Source organism: Durotheca rogersii, assembly GCF_024521655.1.
Source record: "Durotheca rogersii strain YMJ 92031201 chromosome Unknown GGS23scaffold_70, whole genome shotgun sequence".
NCBI lineage: Eukaryota > Fungi > Ascomycota > Sordariomycetes > Xylariales > Xylariaceae > Durotheca > Durotheca rogersii.
Genome location: NW_026251301.1, coordinates 62,969 through 82,813, shown reverse-complemented (window position 1 = coordinate 82,813; position 19,845 = coordinate 62,969). Strand labels below are relative to the sequence as shown.

The following is a 19,845-nucleotide window of genomic DNA, read 5'->3' as shown; positions in this document are numbered from 1 at the left end:
ATAAACCTATATAAAATACCTAGCTCGCGAAGGGGTAGTCTAACTTACCTATTAGCCGACCCAACCAGAGGGTAGCTCCTTCCCTACGTGTAATTGAATATTCAACCTGCACCTTCCTACCTACCACACCCCTAGGGTGTACGTACCGAAAAGTGGAGTTTTTTCCCAGTTGTAGCTATGCGACTCCGTAATATAACATGCACCGGATGTACAACGTGGGTGAAATGGTGGCACGTGAGTGTTACCCAGCGTAACCTCGCGAAGAGGTGTGACTCGGTTATGTTAGGTACTACCCCCTGTACCGCCTGTAGGTAGGCACCTAATAGATCCCATTGTTAGAGGCCTGAGATCAATATACGGTACCCAACATTCGAGCACGGCGCTTGAAACAACTAATTTTAGGGGCTGAGCTGAGGCTGGGAATCTGACACGCGGCGGATATTCTTATACCGACACAAACCGGTATAGGGGGGAGTATTAAGAAGGAGCAGAGCATACGCGATACTAATGTCCCGTATAGCTTATATAAAAGTATACTCTATCGGTAACTATTGAACAGGAGCAGCGTAGGCACGCTGTGATGGAGGCACGAAAAGGACTACCCAACTACCAACAACTGGCCCAGTGCCGATCAACCAAGATCACAGCTGTAAACAGCTGTAATCGGTTGATCGGCCAGCTAAAAACGGCAGCTGGGAAAGGGGACTAGAAAAGGAGGCAACGAGGATGGCTAGAAAGGCATGGCAAGAAACGAGTGAATGGCTGTAGGCTATGATATCTATAGGTCTAAGTCTAACTGATGAAAATATAAGTGCGCGACTCATATAAATATACATCGAAAAGGCTACGTGGCCTAGATCCACCGCACTACTACACTATAATACGTACGATAATCTAGGATAAATAAAATTAATATTACTTTATTAATCGAAAGATAAGAAATTCGATGCGATTATCGTATCTTAAGTTTATTTTTTAGTTATAAAGATATAATAACTACAAACACGAAGGTAAAAAAAGTAAGGAAAGGAAAGAAGCTAAACGTAAAAGTTATTTATTTAGTTATTATGGTACGACAAAGTAACTTGAGCGCTCGTAATTAAGATAGATATACTAATCAGAAGATAATGAATATAATAATAAAAACGAATCTTAAATTAAAGTAAAAATAGTAAAGTTAGTAATATAACTTAGTAATAATTATAATATAGTACGTACTTCGGAAGCTATAGTTACTTTATATAAGTATAAGGCTTATTGTAGCATATTACGTAATATATTTAAAAGGTATGTCTTATCGTACTATTATAATACGTTACGAACCTAATCGGGAACGTATCAATCAACGTAAAAATTTATATAAACGATACCGCAATATATAAATAAAATAAATATTAGATAAAATAGTGTCACGTAGAGGTGGCTCCTTAGGTTGCTCCTTTTCGTTACTTACCTTAGTAACAGGAGCTCTTATATATTCGCTTTGTTACTTCTACTCCTTTAATTTATTTTTAAATAGATCTAAGACCTTTTCTCGCCTTTCGCTCCTCCTCCCGTTGCTAGTGAGATAGCTCTCTGCGCGCACTCTCGCGTACGTAGCTCCTTCATAAAGCTACGTGATAAATAGCTTAAGAATATTTATAGTGAACAGGAGCAGCGTGGGCACGCTAATAGAGGCACGAAATAAGGACTGCCTAACTGCTAACAACTAGCCCAGTACCGATCAACCTAGATTATAGCTGTAAATAGTTGTAATCGGTTAATCGGCTAACTGAAAACGGCAGCTAGGAAAGGGGGGATAGAAAAGGAAGGTAATAAGGTAGCTAGAAAGGCATAGCAAGAAACGAGTGAATAGCTGTAGGTTGTGAACACTACAGGTCTAAGTCTAACTGATGAAAATATAAGTGCGCGACCTATATAAATACGCATCCAAAAGGCTACGTAGCCTAGATCCACCGCACCACTACAATAGGAATAGAAATAAGAATAGAAACGCCTAAAGACTCTTCTTATTACCTTTATCGATGTATAGTTCGTAAAAAAACCGTAATAAGCCTTAGAACTACGTATAAAGGAAGGATTAAAAGTTAAGGGAAGCCCAGTAGATACTGCCGGACGTATAAGAATAATTATATAAGAATAATTATAGAAATAATCAAGCATTAAATGGGATATATTACGTTAATTTATAAAATTAGGATTAGTTAAGAGGATTGATAGTTATAAATAACAAAGGCCTTATACCTATATAAAGTAACTATAGCTCCCGTAAGTACGGGCTATGCCATGCTTATCATCTAGTTCATTACCTAACTAGATTACTATCTTTACTATTTTTACCTTAATTAAAGATTCGTTTTTATTATTAGATTCGTCGTTTTCCGATTAGTATATCTATCTTGGTTACGAAGGCTTAAGTCGCTTTGTCGTACCATTATAGCCGAATAAGTAATGTAGTAGTGCGGTGGATCTAGGCTACGTAGCCTTTTCGATGTCTATTTATATGGGTCGCGTACTCATATTTTCATCAGTTAGACTTAGACCTGTAACTATCACAGTAGCCATCAGCTATTTACTCCTTTTGCCATGCCTTTTCTCGCCTTCTTCGTTACCTTCCCTCTTTTAGTCCTTTCTCAGCTGCCGTTTTCAGCTAGCTAATCAACAGATTACAGCTGTTTACAGCTGTGATCTAGGTTGATCGGTACTGGGCCAGTTATTGGTAGTTAGGTAGCCCTTTTCGTGCCTCTATTACAGTGTGCCCACGCTGCTCCTGTTTAGTAACTTTTACGTTTAATTACTTTTCTCCCCTTACCTCTTATACATTCGAGCTAGCGACTACTACATCTCTACGACTAAGAAGTATACCTAAGATACGATAATTACATTAAATTCCTCGTCTCTCGATTAGTATAATGATATTAGTTTTATCCGTGTTAGACTATCGTACGTATTATAGTCTTCGATAGAGTATACTTTCGAGTAATGTAGTAGTGCAGTAAGATATATCCTCTTGATATATTATGTAATACGTTACGATAGGCCTTATACCTATGTAAAGTAATTATAACTCTTATAAATACGAGTTATACTATACTTATTATCTAAATTATTACTTAATTAGATGATTATCTTAATTATTTTTACCTTAATTAAAGATTCGTTTTTATTATTAGGTTTATTATTCCCTGATTAATATATCTATCTTAATTATAAGCGTTTAAGTCGCTTCGTCGTACCGTTATAACCAAATAAGTAACTTTTACGCTTAGCCCCTTTTCTTCTTTTACTTTTTATACCTTCGGGTTAGTAATTACTATATCTCTACGACTAAGAGGTATACCTAAGATATAATAACTATATTAGATTCCTTGTTTCTCGATTAATATAGTAATACTAGTTTTATCTATCCTGAACTATCGTACGTACTATAGTCTTCAATAGAGTATACTTTCGAGTAAGTCTATCCGGGACTCTAGTATCGCGTACGCTCTACTCCTTCTCAGTAAGCCTATTGTAGTGGTGCGGTGGATCTAGGCCACGTAGCCTTTTCGATGCGTATTTATATGGGTCGCGCACTCATATTTTCATCAGTCAGACTTAGACCTATAGGCATCACGACCTTACAGCTATTCACTCGTTTCTTGCCATGCCTTTTCTCACCATTCTCGTTGCCTTCCTTTTCTAGTCTCCCCTTTACTAGCTGCCGTTTCAGCTGGCTGATCAACCGATTACAGCTGTTTACAGCTGTGATCTAGGTCTAATCGGCACTGGGCTAGTTGTTGGCGGTTAGGCAGTCCTTTTCTCGTGCCTCCATCACAGCGTGCCCACGCTGCTCCTGTTCACTATCCGGGACTCCAGCATCGCGTACGCTCTGCTTCTTTTCAATAATTTTTATTAACTATTTTTTCTAATCCTTTCCTTCGATAATAATATCGATACTTATAAATATTTCTTCGCGCCTTAAGGCTAGGACGCCGTATTGTAATAATTTAATAACTCATCGTTAAGGTAATCGAGGATATTATTTAACTACGTTTTTATTTAAGCGATATATAATATAATCGTTATTATAATATACCGTTTAATTATAACATACGTAGTCGATATTTCTCTTTTCCATAGTTCTTATTATTACTTTTACGTTCTCTTTCTATAGAGTTTTTATTTCCGGAACCTTTCGATTAGATTTATATTTATTTTTATAATATCTAAGTTTTCTATAATTAAAATATTTAATCTTACTTTTATCCTTTTTTTCCTTTTCCTTTTTCATAACGTCGATATCCATTAATCTAAAGTAAGTTTCTAAAGTAATACTTTGGGACTTAGGCTTATTTCGTCGCTCAAGTAGGATATAAATAGATCCTTTTTTATCTTCTTATTTATATTTATATTATCAATTATCGATTTTTATCATTACCTATATGAATTCTTTAAGAATATCTAGGTAATCTAACCAGTATATCTTATCTTTAATTCTTTTCTTTAATCCGTTATAGAATATTCTAATTAAGGCCGTATTATGGTAATTAGTCTTTGCCGCTTAACTTTTAAATTTAATAGCGTAAATATAAGCTTATTTAATTTAAATTAAACTCTTTAGCCTTCGTTCGGTTATTCGAGTTTTATTTAAGTCTCTGAAAATCAGTTTAATCTTTCATTTGAATACTTTATAGGTTTTAAAGATAATCTTCATTTCTTTCTTTATTTTTTGAGGATTTTATTTATTAATTAAGAAATCTTTAATAATAAACGCGAACTAATTATTAGCCTTATCTATAAGGCTTTAAATTATAGTTAAGATTTATTAATCAGATTTCGTAAGATATTTCTCGTAGAAGTATAGGAATATTTTTCCCTAAATAAGGAATCCTTTTAAATTTCCGAAGCTATTATAGCTCTAAGGTTATTTCGGTTTATACCCCTTAACGTTCGACGGTATTATAAGGTTACTACCGCTTATTAGTATTAGACTTCCTAACGTAAATATCTTGTTAGCGTTATCGTCGTCGATACCTATATCTTTAAGGTTTTATGTTAATTCTATTCCTTTTCTTTTGAGGCTTTCTACTTATCTGGGGTTACGAGGATCGTTCTTTAGTAGCCTTTCGTCCCCAGAAGAAGTTAAACTTCCTAATAAGCTATAATATATTAAGGTTCTTAGTTATTCTTCTAAAGGATTACTTTTTAATTACCATTCTTTTTAAGGGGTATTACTTATTTCTTTTCGTTACTTAATTTTAAAATGAAATAATTATTAAAATATTATAACCGTATTACACTTATTAATAATAACAAGTAATATAAGTACTTATTTTGATATATTAAGGAATCGATTATAAGTTGTATAACTTATACTTTATGTACTTTTTAATCTTACGATTGAAGGTACGTATTAAAAGTAAATTATATACTTAAGAGTAAAAAGTTAGATAAAGATTAAGAAAGAAAGAAATCCATTAGTTTATTTATATAAACCTCTTTATTTAACGAGCGTAGTACTTCTAACTTCTGTAGTACAGCTAAAGGCCGTACCTGCATTCTTAAGCCGTAGAGCGTAATTAAAATCCGGTACGGCCTTAGGCCGTATTATCTTAACGCCTCCATATCTTCTACAATATTAAAGGATATAATAAAAGGATTAATGCTAATTAAGCTGGTTAAAATAACTAAATAAGTGAAATAAGTAATTTAAAATATTAAAGAACGAGCAGTAATAACGGAAACCTAACTTAAGGAAGCAACTGATAAAATTAAGTAGTTAATTCTATTAAAGAAAATCTTCCTAAACCTAATAGCCGAGTTATCACAAAAAAGACTATCAATTATCTAAAAAGTTAACGGATTAAATACTAAAAACGATTAATGAAAACTAATTAACATATATCTAAGCTTTATTAAAAATAGCGAAACTAATTTCTCAGAGCTACAATTTATATAGTGTTACAGAGTAGTTGAACCAGCCTATATAAGCCTACATACCGTAAAGCGTAAATGTAGGCGTCTACATTTTACGCGATAGTTATAAGCCCGGTTAGCGCTCTAAGGTACTTTAGCTTAGTAGTTCGGTTCCTTTAATTACCCGTATACGGGCGCGGTAAGCGTAGCCCCTTGCGCGGTAAAGCCCTAGAGCTAGACTAGAACTAGTAGTAAGGCGTTACGCTAAGAGGTAGGGGGTTTAATTCTTTACGAGGGGCCCTAAAAAGAGGCAGTCGGACGTTGGCAGTTATTACTTACCTACTAAGGTGTTTAAAAACTAGGGGGTGTGTCACGGAGTAGTTGAACCAGCCTATATAAGCCTATATACCGTAAAGCGTAAATGTAGGCGTCTACGTTTTACGCGACATATAGTAAAATAATTCGGATCTAAATTAGGATAGGAATCGTATCACACTAAGTGAATATATAAATATTATAGTTTTATTAAAAGCAGACGAAACTTAAGTCTTTGATTATAATAAAAACCTATAATATAGTAGTGCGGTAAGACATACTCTCTTAATACATTACGTAATACACTACGATAGGCCTTATACCTATATAAAGTAACTATAGCTTCCGTAAATACGGATTATATTATAATTATTACTTAATTAAATTATTAACCTTTACGTTTAGCTCCTTTTCTTTCTTTATTTCTTTTACCTTCGGGCTAGCAATTACTATATCTTTATAATCAAGAGATATATTTAAGATACGATAACTATATTAGATTCTTTGTTTTTCGATCAATAAAGTAATACTAGTTTTATTTATTTTGGATCATCGTATGTACCGTAGTTACCGATAGAGTATACTTTCAAATGAGTTATCTGAGACTTTAGTATTACGTACGCTTCACTCCTTTTTAATATTATAGTAGTGCGGTAAGACATACCCTCTTAATGTATTACGTAATACGTTACGATAGGCCTTATACCTATATAGAGTAACTATAGCTCCCGTAAGTACGGGCTATATTATATTTATTATCGAGTTTATTACTTAGTTAGATTATTATCTTTATTATTTTTATCTTAATTAAGCATTTATTTTTGTTATTACATTCATCGTTCTTTGATTAGTATATCTATTTTAGTTATAAGCATTTAAGTCGCTTCGTCGTACCGCTATTGCCACGGTTTTACGAGCTGTTCGCTGAGTAAAAGCCGTATATTGATGAACTAAAGCTAGACGAGGAGAAAAAGGAGAAAAAATATGCGCTGTGTAGGCCGCACTTGTAATAGCTGGCCTTATCCCCCGTAGGTACTGACGGCCTGATTATGTGCTGTGCCCTAGCACTAGATGGGCATAGCCCATTACAGCTATAGCCGAATAAGTAACTTTTACGCTTAGCCCCTTTTCTCCCTTTACCTCTTATGCCTTCGGGCTAGCGACTATTACATTTCTACGACTAAGAGGTATACCTAAGATATAATAATTACATTAGATTCCTCGTTTCTTAATTAATATAATAATATTAGTTTTATCTATCTTAGACTATTATACGTATTATAGTCTTCGATAGAGTATACTTTCGAGTAAGCCTATCTGGGATTTTAGTATCCCCTACGCTCTGCTCCTTTTTAATATGCTACAGTTTTATTAGATATATCTCCTTTAAGCAGGCTATACGAACTTTTAGCTAATAAAAACAGAGTATCTTTTAAGAGACTCTGCATTTATAGAGTTATTTACAAGGTTATTTATAGAGTTATTTACAGAGTTATTTTTACAAGGGAATTACCCCTGTAAATTAATTAGTATGACAGGGGGTTTGACGTATTATAACTATCCTTCAGATAGGAATTAAGGTAACTATCTATCTTGGTACTCCTTATAGTAAACGCCCTTTTCTCCTCTTGAGGATTGCTTATATAATGCTGATTACGTGATCACCATACACTCCATCTGCCCCCCCCCCCCCCCCCCTAAAATCCACAACACATATTCTGGGACTGCACCGCTTAAGTATAACCTGCCTACCACCTACTTACTACTCTTACCTTACCTGCAATTCGACCAGCTCCGTCGACAGAATCAGAATCCTCCAAGAGGTTGATAGCGGGAAAAAAAATTTACTACAACACCGGACACGCCTCCCGAACCCCGTCCCTTCGGATATCCCGTCGACACCTAAACCAAGGTTCCTTTTTTGCACCGCAACGCATCGCCACTCCTCGATCTTTGTGGCTGCCTCTTATATACATTCATCTCCAGAGCCGTCTCGCACACACTCGCCGCCTCTTTTTCTTCCCGTTATTTCCTCTTCTTCTCCCTCTTCTTTCATCCATTACCACCAGATTCCTCCCCCTCTCTCCCGTCCACGCGAAACCGCAAATCTAACGACGCTACCCCTCAACCGAAAGCCCACCGCCCATCATGGCCAACGATGAATACGACGTGAGCCTGTTCCCCCCGAATCCTCCCCCCCCTCTCCCCAGGCAGGATTTGATCGTCGTTGGAACCTGAGGCTAACCGAGGCTTATCGCTACTGCAGTTCCTCTTCAAAGGTGCAGCAGCCCCATCCGCCCACCGCTCGAGCTCCCCCGACGCGTTGGTACTAACAATCCTGCAACTCTAGTGGTGCTGATCGGGGACTCGGGTGTCGGCAAGTCCAATCTGTTGAGCCGATTCACCCGGAACGAATTCAACCTGGACTCGAAGTCGACCATTGGCGTTGAGTTCGCGACCCGATCCATCCAAGTCGACTCCAAGACGATCAAGGCGCAGATCTGGGATACCGCTGGCCAGGAGAGATACCGCGCCATCACGTCCGCCTACTACCGGGGGGCCGTCGGCGCTCTACTCGTCTACGACATCAGCAAGCACCAGACCTACGAGAACGTCATAAGGTGGCTCAAGGAGCTTCGCGATCACGCCGACGCCAATATCGTCATCATGCTAGTCGGCAACAAGAGCGATTTGAGGCACCTGCGAGCTGTGTCGACGGACGAGGGCAAGGTGTTTGCGAGTACGTACATGATGTGCCCTCCCCCTAGTCAACTAAGCCTCTGTCGTGACGCTGCCTGGATTGCTGACGTGGGACGTCCCCAGGTGACAATCACCTATCCTTCATAGAAACTTCGGCCCTCGACGCCAGCAATGTCGAGCTCGCCTTCCAGAACATCCTGACCGGTACGTCTTTACACCCCGAGGCGGAACTTACGAGAGCGCTAGTGAGGGCAGGGCCAGCAAATTCTGACCGCTTCTTTTTTTTTCGTCTAGAAATCTATCGCATCGTTTCGAGCAAGGCGCTGGACAGTGGTGAGGGTGCCCAAGCCCCGATGGCAGGCACCAACATTTCGCTGAGCAAATCGCCCGATGACGGGGCAAAGGAGGGCGGCAAGTGCTGTTAAACCAGGGCATTACGCGCACGCGAGCACGTACGCAAGCACGCAGGGGGGGCAGTGGGCGGAGACGGATGACAGGACGGTTATACGGCTGGTATGATGATGTTTGCGTGCATGGCGTCACGTATTGTCCGGGAGACGCTCTGCGGGAGGGTTGACGAGAGACACGGACATGACGGGTTTTCGGGACGCACGCTGAGCTTCGGCCGGGAAGGGCTTCTTCATCTCCTGTTTTTCCGCCACGCCTTCCGATTTTTACTACTTTTTCTTGGGTTTCTGTCTCTCGATCATGATAATGATGGTTTGTGCGCTGTCGTAGTGTTGAGATTTGACAACCTCGGGGCCGCAGAAACATGCCTTACCAGCTAACGCGTCCGCCGTAGTCAACTAAATGCCATTACTTGCGCCATTCTCGCCCATGTTAATTAACATAATACAAACGGCTCGGGATTTCTAAAACCGTTGTCCTATGCCAAGGGGTTATGGCCGCGGGCACTCTCCCCGTCTATAAGGCCCATCCTGTTAGGTGCTGTCTAGTCATCGTCAACCGGTGTATGTGTGGTGTGTAGGTGCCAAAGGTGCTACGCGTGTATGTATACGGACGTATACAAACGCTGAGCTGACGGTCACCTGTATCCGAGGGGACGATGCGGAAAAGCCGTTAGCCCCAGCTATATCACCTAGCCTCGTACTCTCCCCTTTCCCGTACTTGTGATTGCTCACTTCTCGAGTAGGGGAGTTTTAGGCATATGACGCTCACACCTCTCATGTCTCATATCTACCAACGCAGGCGCCCATTTGTCTATCTATCTACATCTACGGGAATACGTGGATATATATAAATAGAGAGAGAGAGAGCGCACGTTCGTATGAGCGAATGAATGCGCCTACGAGGTACGTATGGAGGGAAGGCTACATGCCTATAGGAATACCTGTATAGGAGGTAGGAAGGTAGGCATAATATAATACGGAGGTGAGGAGGAACCGAGCTGAGCTGGCCTTCATGCGATGGGCACCTAATCTAGGGAGTACCTAAGTACCTAACTTTAGGTAACCTCATCACCCTTTGCAGGTGATGTGTCTATGACGCGAGGTTGTGCACAATGGAGATGTACCTAGGTACAAAAGGCAGATACCTGCAAAAAGGGATAGAAATAGATGAATGAAGAACAGGTACCAGATACCTAGGTACCTAGGTAGGTATCTCTGTATTTCGCTATAGTAGAACTTGAACCTTCCCAAACCCCAAAACTTACTCCGGGGATTTATCTCTTATCGATAATTCTTATCGAAAAAAAAGTTCAACCTGGATATCTGAAGGTCGGTCATCTCAACTAGACCGAAGAAGCGTCTTCTAACTGCAACCCGCCCACGCATACGAACCAACCAACCAACCGGAAATGGCCGCGGTATACAAATCCCTGTCGAAGGGCGTCAACGGCCAGAAGAAGGCGGCAGCGGCGTCGCACGACCGCGACGAAGACAACGGCGCGGCGGCCAAGACGAGTGCCAGCAAGACCAAGCAGCGGGTGCTGGTCCTGTCATCGCGCGGCGTCACGTACCGGCACCGGCACCTGCTCAACGACCTGGCGTCCATGCTGCCGCACGGCCGGCGCGACGCCAAGTTCGACTCCAAGTCGCGGCTTGCCGGGCTCAACGAGCTCGCCGAGCTGTACAACTGCAACAACGTGCTCTTCTTCCAGGCGCGCAAGGGCACCGACCTGTACTGGTGGCAGAGCAAGGTGCCTAACGGCCCCACCGTCAAGATGCATCTGCAGAACCTGCACACGATGGAAGGTGAGTTTATTTTACCCGTCGGAGCCTGTTTGAAGTAGCCGCAACGGCGACGGCGACGGCGACGGCGATGCTGACCTTCGTCCACCTCTTCCTCCTCGCGCAGAACTCCACTTCACCGGCAACGCGCTCAAGGGCTCGCGCCCGATCCTGTCCTTCGACGCCGCCTTCGAGCGGGAGCCGTACCTGCGCGTGATCAAGGAGCTGTTCCTGCACACGTTCGGGGTGCCACCGGGCGCGCGGCGCTCCAAGCCGTTCGTCGACCGCGTCATGGGCTTCTCGCTCGCCGACGGCAAGATCTGGGTGCGGAACTACCAGATCAAGGAGACCGAAGCCGCCGCCACCACCACTTCCTCCTCGAACGACGCCGAGCAACGAGACGACAGCAGCCACAGCAGCAAGGGCAGGGGCAGCCGCGACCCCGAGGTCAGCCTCGTCGAGATCGGGCCCCGGTTCGTGCTGACGCCCATCGTGATCCAAGAGGGCGCGTTCGGCGGGCCGATCATATACGAGAACCGCGCGTTCGTGTCGCCGAACCAGGTGCGGGCGGAGCTGCGCCGCGGGCGCGCCGCGCGGCATGACTCCCGGGTCGAGAACCGCATTGGGCGGCTCGCGCGGCACGGTGAGCTCGGCCTCCGGACCGGCGTGGCAGCGGTGAGGAAGAAGGGGCGCGAGGGTGAGGAGGAGCGGATCAGGGAGGAGCTGGATTCGAGGAAGCTGTTCGCTTGAGCTGTATATATATACCTACACGCATGCTTACACTGGCGTTCGGGCGTCCTAGATGAGATATCCGTCGATGAGAAAAAGAAATTGGGAATTCGGGCCTCGGCGGAGGCCGTGGTATTGGCTGCGTCTGCGCGCTGACTAGGTCGCGGGTTTTGGGTGCGTGCATGCTGCGTGTCGAGAGCGAGAATCAGCGACGCTCTCGCCGCCGCCCCTGAACACGTTGTGTGAACGCAGCTGCCTCTTGGCTTCCGACGCGAACACCTCACTGCCAAGAGACAACACGACTGCGTCCTGGGGGCGGGATAGGTACCTGTACCTTAGGTCGATAACCGGCCAGCAGCATTGAGCCTGTAGGCGTGCTTACGGATACAAGAGATCTGTTTCGACAGAAGCTCTAGGGGGGAGATAGACTAAACAATAGAGACTACCAAGTAGCGCTGTCAGGAATCGAACCTGTCCTCTATTATCTAACCCACTGAGCTGGGGGTACGTACTAAGCTTAGGTACCTCTATATAGGTACCTAAGGTACTTAGGTACACCTGCCATGTATTCCCTTAGGTACCTCCAATATTTGAGGGCAGCCAACCTCGCCTGGCTCCAAACGTTGACCTCTTCTCTTCTTCCTTTCCCCCTCCTCCCCGTCAGAACACACACCGAGATGAGTGCGCCACGCCGGGATCCCGCCTCAATGGAGGCCAACCCGCAGCAGCCCCAGATGCAGCTGTTCGTTCTTCGTTTCCAGTATAGCCCCAAAGGAGGGGTCCTCGCAGATTGAGTCGCGTGACTCTGCTGCCCCCGAGGTCGACTTGGGGGGCTGGTGATAGGTTAGGTGGTAGCAGACGGCCACGGGCGGAGCTGCCGCCGGCCGGGCACGAGCATTATCTCGACACGTAGCCTGCCCTTGTCGATTGCGGCGCGTGAGCGGGAGGAGAGCGGGAGGAGAGGAGAGGCAGAAGCCGCGACGTCAGTCGGAGGGGACGTCGGGTATTGCTCTAGGTACGCGCTGGAAGATCACGGCCAATCTCGTCGTCGCCTGTCCGCGGTAGCACGGCTCCCTACGTTACCGAGGGACCGATAACCCTCCGCTGCCAATACAATCGCCGCCACTACGAAGGAAAGAATCCCGGGGCTAGGCTCGAGTGTAAGGCCCGCCGCTTTCATAGCGCCGCCGTGAAAGGTACCTGTAGCCTTTCTCGGCTGGGCTTCACCCTGCTACTCGGCATAGGAGGATCGTGGCACACAATCCCCCTTTCGCGGACGAGACCCTCACTCCAGAGTTGAGAGTCTTCGTTGAACAATTGAAAGGGGCGAGAGACCCTCCTAAGACCAGAATTGCGAGATCCTGTGGGGCTTCCTCTCGACCGCGTCCACCACTGCCTCGATCACATTACCAAACTCTTCAACCTGTTGTCTTTTCATCCTTTCTCTTCATTTCCCCGAGCTGGGTCACGAACCCACCACCCGCACCGAGCCTTTTCAACAACTCTAACCTATTTTTCGTCATGGATGTGTCCCCCTGCCTTCCCTGTCGTGCGCCTGGCCGGTATACGGGCATCTGGAGCATGCCACCCGAGCTCATCATCAAATTCATGGAAGAGATGTCTCCTTCTGACCTCGAGAACTTCATTCGCGCGCATAAGAGGCTGTGGAAGATCTTCGAGGAGGGGGCAGACCGCGATTCCTTGATGGCGAGGGTGTTGAAGAACCAACCAGAGTTCGAGACGATCCTCTACATTTACACTGCTCAGCACAACGAGAATCATCCCGACCGCATGCTACACCCGCGAACGATCAATCTGGCTTTGGGGAGAGGCCGCAAGCTTACCTTGATGCACGGGGTCAGTGCTAATCGCCGCCGTAACCGCAATAAGACGCGAACCCAGCACCCACTCGACATCACCGTGGGCATCTACGACCTTGCAAGGCTGTGGAAGATGACGACCATCGTCGATTGGTGGGTGGCTATCTATCCGATGCTACGGTGGAGGGAGGCTCCCGAGGAGCGTCGTTGCTTGCGGCCCAACGAGGAAGCTCGTCTGCGAAAGGCCGTTGCGCGTTGGTGGCTCTACGCTTTTCATCACCACACGCGCTTTCGTCGGAACTCGCGGGCCCCCGAGATGTGGTCATTCGATACGAGATTGTACCACTTACGCATAATGTCCACCACCGAGATCCGCGAGTTGGAGGATGTCTGGGAGCTCTTGTTTGATGCGGTGAGCAGAGACCTCTGCTCGTCTGTTGAGCTGGTTTGTGCTTGCGAGGTAGGTCTATCGCATTGGAGTCGGATCGGATTTTTTTTTCTCCTTTCGTTTGCATACTAAGCGGCCTACAGCATGGGCTCGTCCCTGATCTCGTACCTTGGGGCCACGGCGAAGGGCGCCATAATAAGATTGTGGAAACCTATCTCAAGCTGGACCCCTGCCAGCTTCGGCAGATTTTAACGGCATTCTCGGGCGGCTTCCAGAAGGAAGCCATCGTTATGCATGCGTCGGCGAGCATCGGGCATTTCCCCGCTGACCGCGAGACGCTGTCAACGTCGATCCACAAGGTCCTCCGGGAGCGGGTGCTAGCTCGCGGCATACATGACGTCGGTCAGCTCCCGCGCATGGGCATTGTCGACGAGGACAGAGACGACGAGCAGTCGTTGGCCCGGTGGATTGACGACGCGTGGCCGGACGGATTCGCCCCTTTGTCGGCGGAGAAGCTCTCCACGTTTCCCCTCGAGCCTTTGGCCATGGTCCCTCGAGGCGACGACGGCAGCGACGAGAACTTGCCGTGGTAGAATCGGGCGGAAGCGATGGGTTGTGCGAGCGACTACGTGATTTGCTGGGCGGCATGACAATCCGAGGCGGAGACGCCTGATCATGCGTATCGTGCGTCGCACGTATTACGCTTGACGCAGGACAGACACGATGCTTTGCGCCGTCACGCAGATGCCGCAGGGGGTGGACGGATGGCGGATCCCATTCCGATAGCTTAGCTAGCTGCTTGTTCGTCTCCCTCCGCTGCTGGCCACGGGGAGTGAAATGGCTAGACACATTCTCGTCGCGACTGGTACCGTGATCGGGTTCGACGTAGAGATATACCGTAGGAATGTAACCGGTTCGCTGTCTTCTTATCTTGGGGTAGCTAGACAATAGGTCGGTCAGAGCGGCGTTATGTAGGTAGGTAGGTAGTGACCGATCGATCCCGTCTTCCGGTGCCGCCCTGCCCAGAGTTGTGCTGGACCGGATCTTACTCGCTGGAATTGCCGCCGTAAGCCCGCTGTACGATTAGCGGAGGAGGCGCTGAGACAGGTACCTACCAGGTAGGTAGGGCCAGTGGTATTGTACCTAAGGTCAGCAGCACTTTAGGCAGGGCAAGGTATCTTGTCGTAAGTGCTTGATCGATAGCCGGTACCTCGGGTACCACACCAATACTGCGGCGAGTCGTACGTTGGGCACGGCGTCGCGTAGGTACCTTGGACGGGCGGCGGGTACTTGGATACAAAGTCGGTGCCCTATCAGCATCTGCCTTACCGGCTCCTTTGCACGCTGCAGAGGTGACAATAATACACGATACATCCTCCATAACAAGAACAAACTGAAGCTCCCCCTGCGTCTTCGAAATACACACACGCACACTTACAACCGCCCTGCCAGTTATCTCACCACGCCGCGCCGCGCGACACGACGCCATCCTACGGGATCGCCAGATCTCACCGGGTCGTTTCTCGAGAGCCAACGGCCATCGGCACCGCCTCGGGGCTTTCCCTATTCATGTAGGTGACCTTGTTTATCCTCGCCGCATCCAGGAGGCTGGCCTGGCCTGGCCTGGCCTGCCACATCCCGTCGACAAGCCACACTTACATACCAAATTCCCGAGTGCGAGTAGAGTAGGTTGTCGGCCCCGTTCGACCACGTGCCTCCTTCGCCATCCCCTCTGTTTTTCTTTATTGCTTTTGCTATGAGTGCATGTCGCGGTGAACGGGGCATGTATAAAGGCGGCGCGGCGGCATGGGCCGAAGCGGGTCGTCCTTTTGCAGCAGACCTACTACATCCTCTGGGTCCTTCTCTCGCGAACCACCGAATCCGTGTCGGCTCAGGTTCTCCCATCTTGTCAGCACGCGCGGGTGAGAGCGTCATCTCGCGTACCTCGCACGCTCTCATCTGGCGGATGCGCACGGGTCGGCCGGTCCGGCTAACAAGCTCTTAGGTTACCACCGCACTCCGCTCTCTCCAGGCCGTCTCTCCTCGCGGCGATCTCGTAAGTAAAAGCAGCCGTGGGCATGCAAAGTATCAACCTCCCCGAGACATCTGGTTCCACGCGTGCTTCCAGGTCTAGGCTAGCCTTCATCAACTAGTCAAGGCACGCGTCTTCGGGGATCTCCTGTCCCCTTACCAGCAGTCTCAGGAGACGAACGGCATCTGCCTCCTAGCTATCGATCAGCCCCACACCGAGAGCTGCCGACGGAAGGGTCAGTCCTTCGGCACGGCCGGACTCGTTGGCATCATGGAAGGCGAGGATCAGTCTATGACGGACGCACCTAATGGCTTCGACGAGTCTCACCCCACCCGTGCCGTGGCGCCAGAGGACGGCGATGTTTCTTCTCCGAAGAATGACATGAACATCGACGCCGAAGACAGCGAGGCGTCCGATGACGCCGACACGCCCATTGAGGATATGCGGCGAAGGGGATTGCTGCCCACTGGCTGCTGTTACGATGACAGGATGAAGCTTCACGCGAATGCCGACTTCGGCCCGTCGCCCCATCACCCTGAAGACCCCAGGAGGATAGAGGAGATCATGAAGATTTTCAAGAAGGCCGGGCTCGTCTACACGGGACCAGACTCGGAGCTCGTCGACATCCTCAGGGACACGCCGACCAAGTACATGTGGCGGATCCCAGCTCGTCCGGCTACGAAGCAGGAAATCTGCACCGTGCACACGCCCAGGCATTACGACTGGGTACAGAGCCTTTCGTATATGTCGACGAGAGAGCTCAGAGTCCTCAGCCATAATCTGGACCAGGGAAGGGCCTCTCTCTACGTCGGATCCATGTCCTTCGACGCTGCCGTCCTCTCGGCCGGAGGTTGCGTAGAGACGTGCAAGAACGTCGCGGCGGGACAGGTCAAGAATGCTTTTGCTATTATTCGACCGCCCGGGCATCACGCCGAGTACGACTCGCCGATGGGATTCTGTCTGTTTAACAATGTACCTATCGGTGCCAAGGTCTGCCAGAGCGAGTTTCCCGACACCTGCCGCAAGATCCTGATCCTCGACTGGGACGTCCACCACGGAAATGGCGTCCAAAACATGCTATACGACGATCCCAATGTTCTTTACATATCCCTTCACGTATTCGCTAACGGCGACTTCTATCCCGGGAAACCAGACAACTCCATGATTCCGGACGGAGATCTGGACAAGGTCGGCGAGGGCCCGGGCCAGGGGAAGAATATCAACATCCCCTGGCCGTCCCAGGGCATGGGAGACGGCGAATACCTGGCGGCGTTCCAAAAGATCGTCATGCCGATCGCTCACGAGTTCAACCCCGACATGGTGATCATCTCGGCCGGGTTCGACGCTGCCGACGGCGACGAGCTCGGCGGATGTTTCGTCACGCCGGGCTGTTACGCTCACATGACGCACATGCTCATGTCTCTCGCCGGTGGGAAGGTGGCGGTGTGCCTCGAGGGAGGCTACAACCTGAAGGCGATATCGCACTCGGCCCTAGCCGTCGCCCGGACGCTCATGGGAGAGCCGCCGCCGAAGATGGACATACCGCCTATCGACAAGGAGGCTGCGAGGGTTTTGGCAAAGGTGCAAGCCGTCCAGGCCCCCTACTGGGAGTGCCTGAGGCCCGGAATCGTCAACGTGCCCGAATTCAACGAGCTGCACAGGAGCTCATCTCGTCTCCACGATGTCATCCGCGGCTTCCAGCGACAGGTGCTGTCGGAGAAGTACGGCATGATCCCCCTCTTCATCCAGAGGGAGGCGCTCTACAAGTCGTTTGAGAACCAGGTTCTGGTCACGCCCGGCGTGCAGTCTAAGAAGAAGGTCTTGTTTGTTATCCACGACCCGTAAGCGCGACTCCGCATGTCCACCACTGCCGTCGCTGTCCAGCGCTGACAAGCTTTTTTTTTTTTCCTTTCTAGGCCCGAGCTGAAGGCGATGCCGGATATCATCGACAACACTGTCGACCCCCATAACGGCTTCGTCGTACGTGCTGACCCCCTTACCCATTACGTATGCAAGGATTGGGGAAAGACATATAGGCTAATGGATCTGTGTGGTAGCTCGACGGCGTTACGGCCTACATTGACTGGGCGCACAAGAATGGGTTCGGCATTCTAGATGCCAATATCCCGCACTACATCACGCGTCCGGAGGACATCGACGCGTTCACGCCCCGCGAGGACGAGAAGGCGCTGCAGCGCCAGATCCAAGAATTGGTGTGCTATATTTGGGACAACTACCTTCAACTCTACGACGTCGAGGACCTATTCATCCTCGGGGTGGGCAACGCGTACTTGGGCGTCAAGGTGCTCCTGACTAACAGAGGTAAGGACAACGGTCCGACGGCACCACAGGTATCCAGCCAGAGCTGACTAGCCAACGACGGGGTAGACTGCAAGCACCGCATCTCCGGGGTCGTGAATTTCGTCACGGGCAACCTCCGACCGGTCAAATCGGAGACGGACACGGAGCTGTCGCTGTGGTATAAGCGCAACTCGTTGGTTTACGTGACGAACGACCACGCGTGCTGGAGCGACGAGGACCTGGCGAAGAAGGTGCTGAAAAAGCGGTTCGGGGGCGTGCAGAGGAGCCCGGAGGTAGGGCTGACACGCATGATGGAGGCGCACGCGGGGGACGTTTTCCAGTTCATCAGCAAGAGGCTCAGCCCGGAACAGAGCGGGAACGGCACGGAGGAGGACAGGTAAAGCCCGGGTGGAAGAAACAGGCGAGGGGAAAGGAAGGGGGTAGAAGAAGAGGGGCTACCGATGGATAACCGAAAGTCATAGGAAGTTTAGTAGGTAGTAGTAGGACGTCTACCCGTCTGTCTCCCCGTCCGTCTGCCCGATCCCTTGTGCTACGGCGTGATGGCAGTGCACGCACGTAACTGCAACGATACCGCCTATCATAAAGGAGGTACCTCAGGCAAGTTACGGGCGCGTACCGAGAGGCTGAGGATGTCATGATGCTACCTCCTGACCGATCCTTCGGTACTTGGCCTTGCGAGATACGACTTACCGAAATACGTGTACCTGCATAGCTTGGTGTGGGTACCTCGTCGCCGTAACAGTACCTACACGTCTCGTCTCGCGAGTCGCGCCGTTGCCGGCGATACGGTAGAAGCAAGCAACATGGCCGGCGATGCCCCCGCGGCAACCACGACCATTGGCGGTTGCCTGCCACGGCAAACCGCGGAGGGGGGGTTGGGAAGGTATGGGTAGGTAGCTATAGATGGGGAAAGAACGATCGGAGAGAGGAGAGGAGAGAGAGAAAACAAACACGACGGGGGAAAAAAATATAGAAAAATACCTATACAAAATAACAATCATAGTCGGAGGGAAAAAGAATTTACTACGAGTCGAAACAAAAGCATACCTACCGGTTTGGATCAACCAACACTTCCCCATCCCCTGCGGCGGCAGCATAGGTAGGTATAGGTATTGATTGAAACTAGCAAGTCGGCCTGGAACCGTTTCCTCGCCTGCTTCGCCGGGTACTCGCACCGAGCAGCAACGACTCCAACAGCCTCATTCCTCGCCAACCCGAACGTATTCGCGCCTCGCCCGGTCGAGGGCTGCATTACCTAAGCCTCCGGTCGTCGTCGTCGTCGTCGTCGATCTGCCCCCGTGCGGCTTTCCCTAGATAGGCATAGAGCACAATTCTCGCAGGGTTCGCTGACTCAGGCTCGGCGATAGGCGAATCCGCTACTCCGTGGGGAACCAGGAGGCTTTATCGCCGGAGTCTGATTGGACAGGCGCTATGACGCGGCACAGGGGG

The 19,845-nt window shown here is 48.2% G+C and overlaps 4 protein-coding genes across 4 annotated transcripts; all 4 read left to right on the top strand.

Moving 5' to 3' along the window:
• Positions 1–8,201: 8,201 nt before the first annotated feature.
• On the top strand, positions 8,202–9,736 carry GGS23DRAFT_502017 (ras family protein). Its single transcript, XM_051514482.1, has 5 exons — positions 8,202–8,382; positions 8,480–8,492; positions 8,564–8,953; positions 9,037–9,117; positions 9,208–9,736. The coding sequence occupies exons 1-5, from the start codon at positions 8,362–8,364 to the stop codon at positions 9,336–9,338; spliced, it is 636 nt and encodes a 211-aa protein (XP_051367022.1). The 5' UTR covers positions 8,202–8,361; the 3' UTR covers positions 9,339–9,736.
• A 694-nt stretch (positions 9,737–10,430) lies between these two features.
• Positions 10,431–12,342, top strand: GGS23DRAFT_590872 (Brix-domain-containing protein). Its single transcript, XM_051517725.1, has 2 exons — positions 10,431–11,129; positions 11,233–12,342. Exons 1-2 carry the CDS (start codon positions 10,733–10,735, stop codon positions 11,853–11,855), a joined length of 1,020 nt encoding a protein of 339 aa, XP_051367021.1. The 5' UTR covers positions 10,431–10,732; the 3' UTR covers positions 11,856–12,342.
• Positions 12,343–13,415: 1,073 nt separating this feature from the next.
• GGS23DRAFT_601667 (uncharacterized protein) lies at positions 13,416–14,635 on the top strand (the record flags this gene model as incomplete). Its single annotated transcript, XM_051519222.1, has 2 exons — positions 13,416–14,099; positions 14,186–14,635. 2 exons carry the CDS (start codon positions 13,416–13,418, stop codon positions 14,633–14,635), a joined length of 1,134 nt encoding a protein of 377 aa, XP_051367020.1.
• A 1,506-nt stretch (positions 14,636–16,141) lies between these two features.
• On the top strand, positions 16,142–18,909 carry GGS23DRAFT_501948 (putative histone deacetylase A). Its single transcript, XM_051514479.1, has 4 exons — positions 16,142–17,915; positions 17,991–18,054; positions 18,132–18,396; positions 18,463–18,909. Exons 1-4 carry the CDS (start codon positions 16,345–16,347, stop codon positions 18,774–18,776), a joined length of 2,214 nt encoding a protein of 737 aa, XP_051367019.1. The 5' UTR covers positions 16,142–16,344; the 3' UTR covers positions 18,777–18,909.
• The last annotated feature ends 936 nt before the right edge of the window (positions 18,910–19,845 follow it).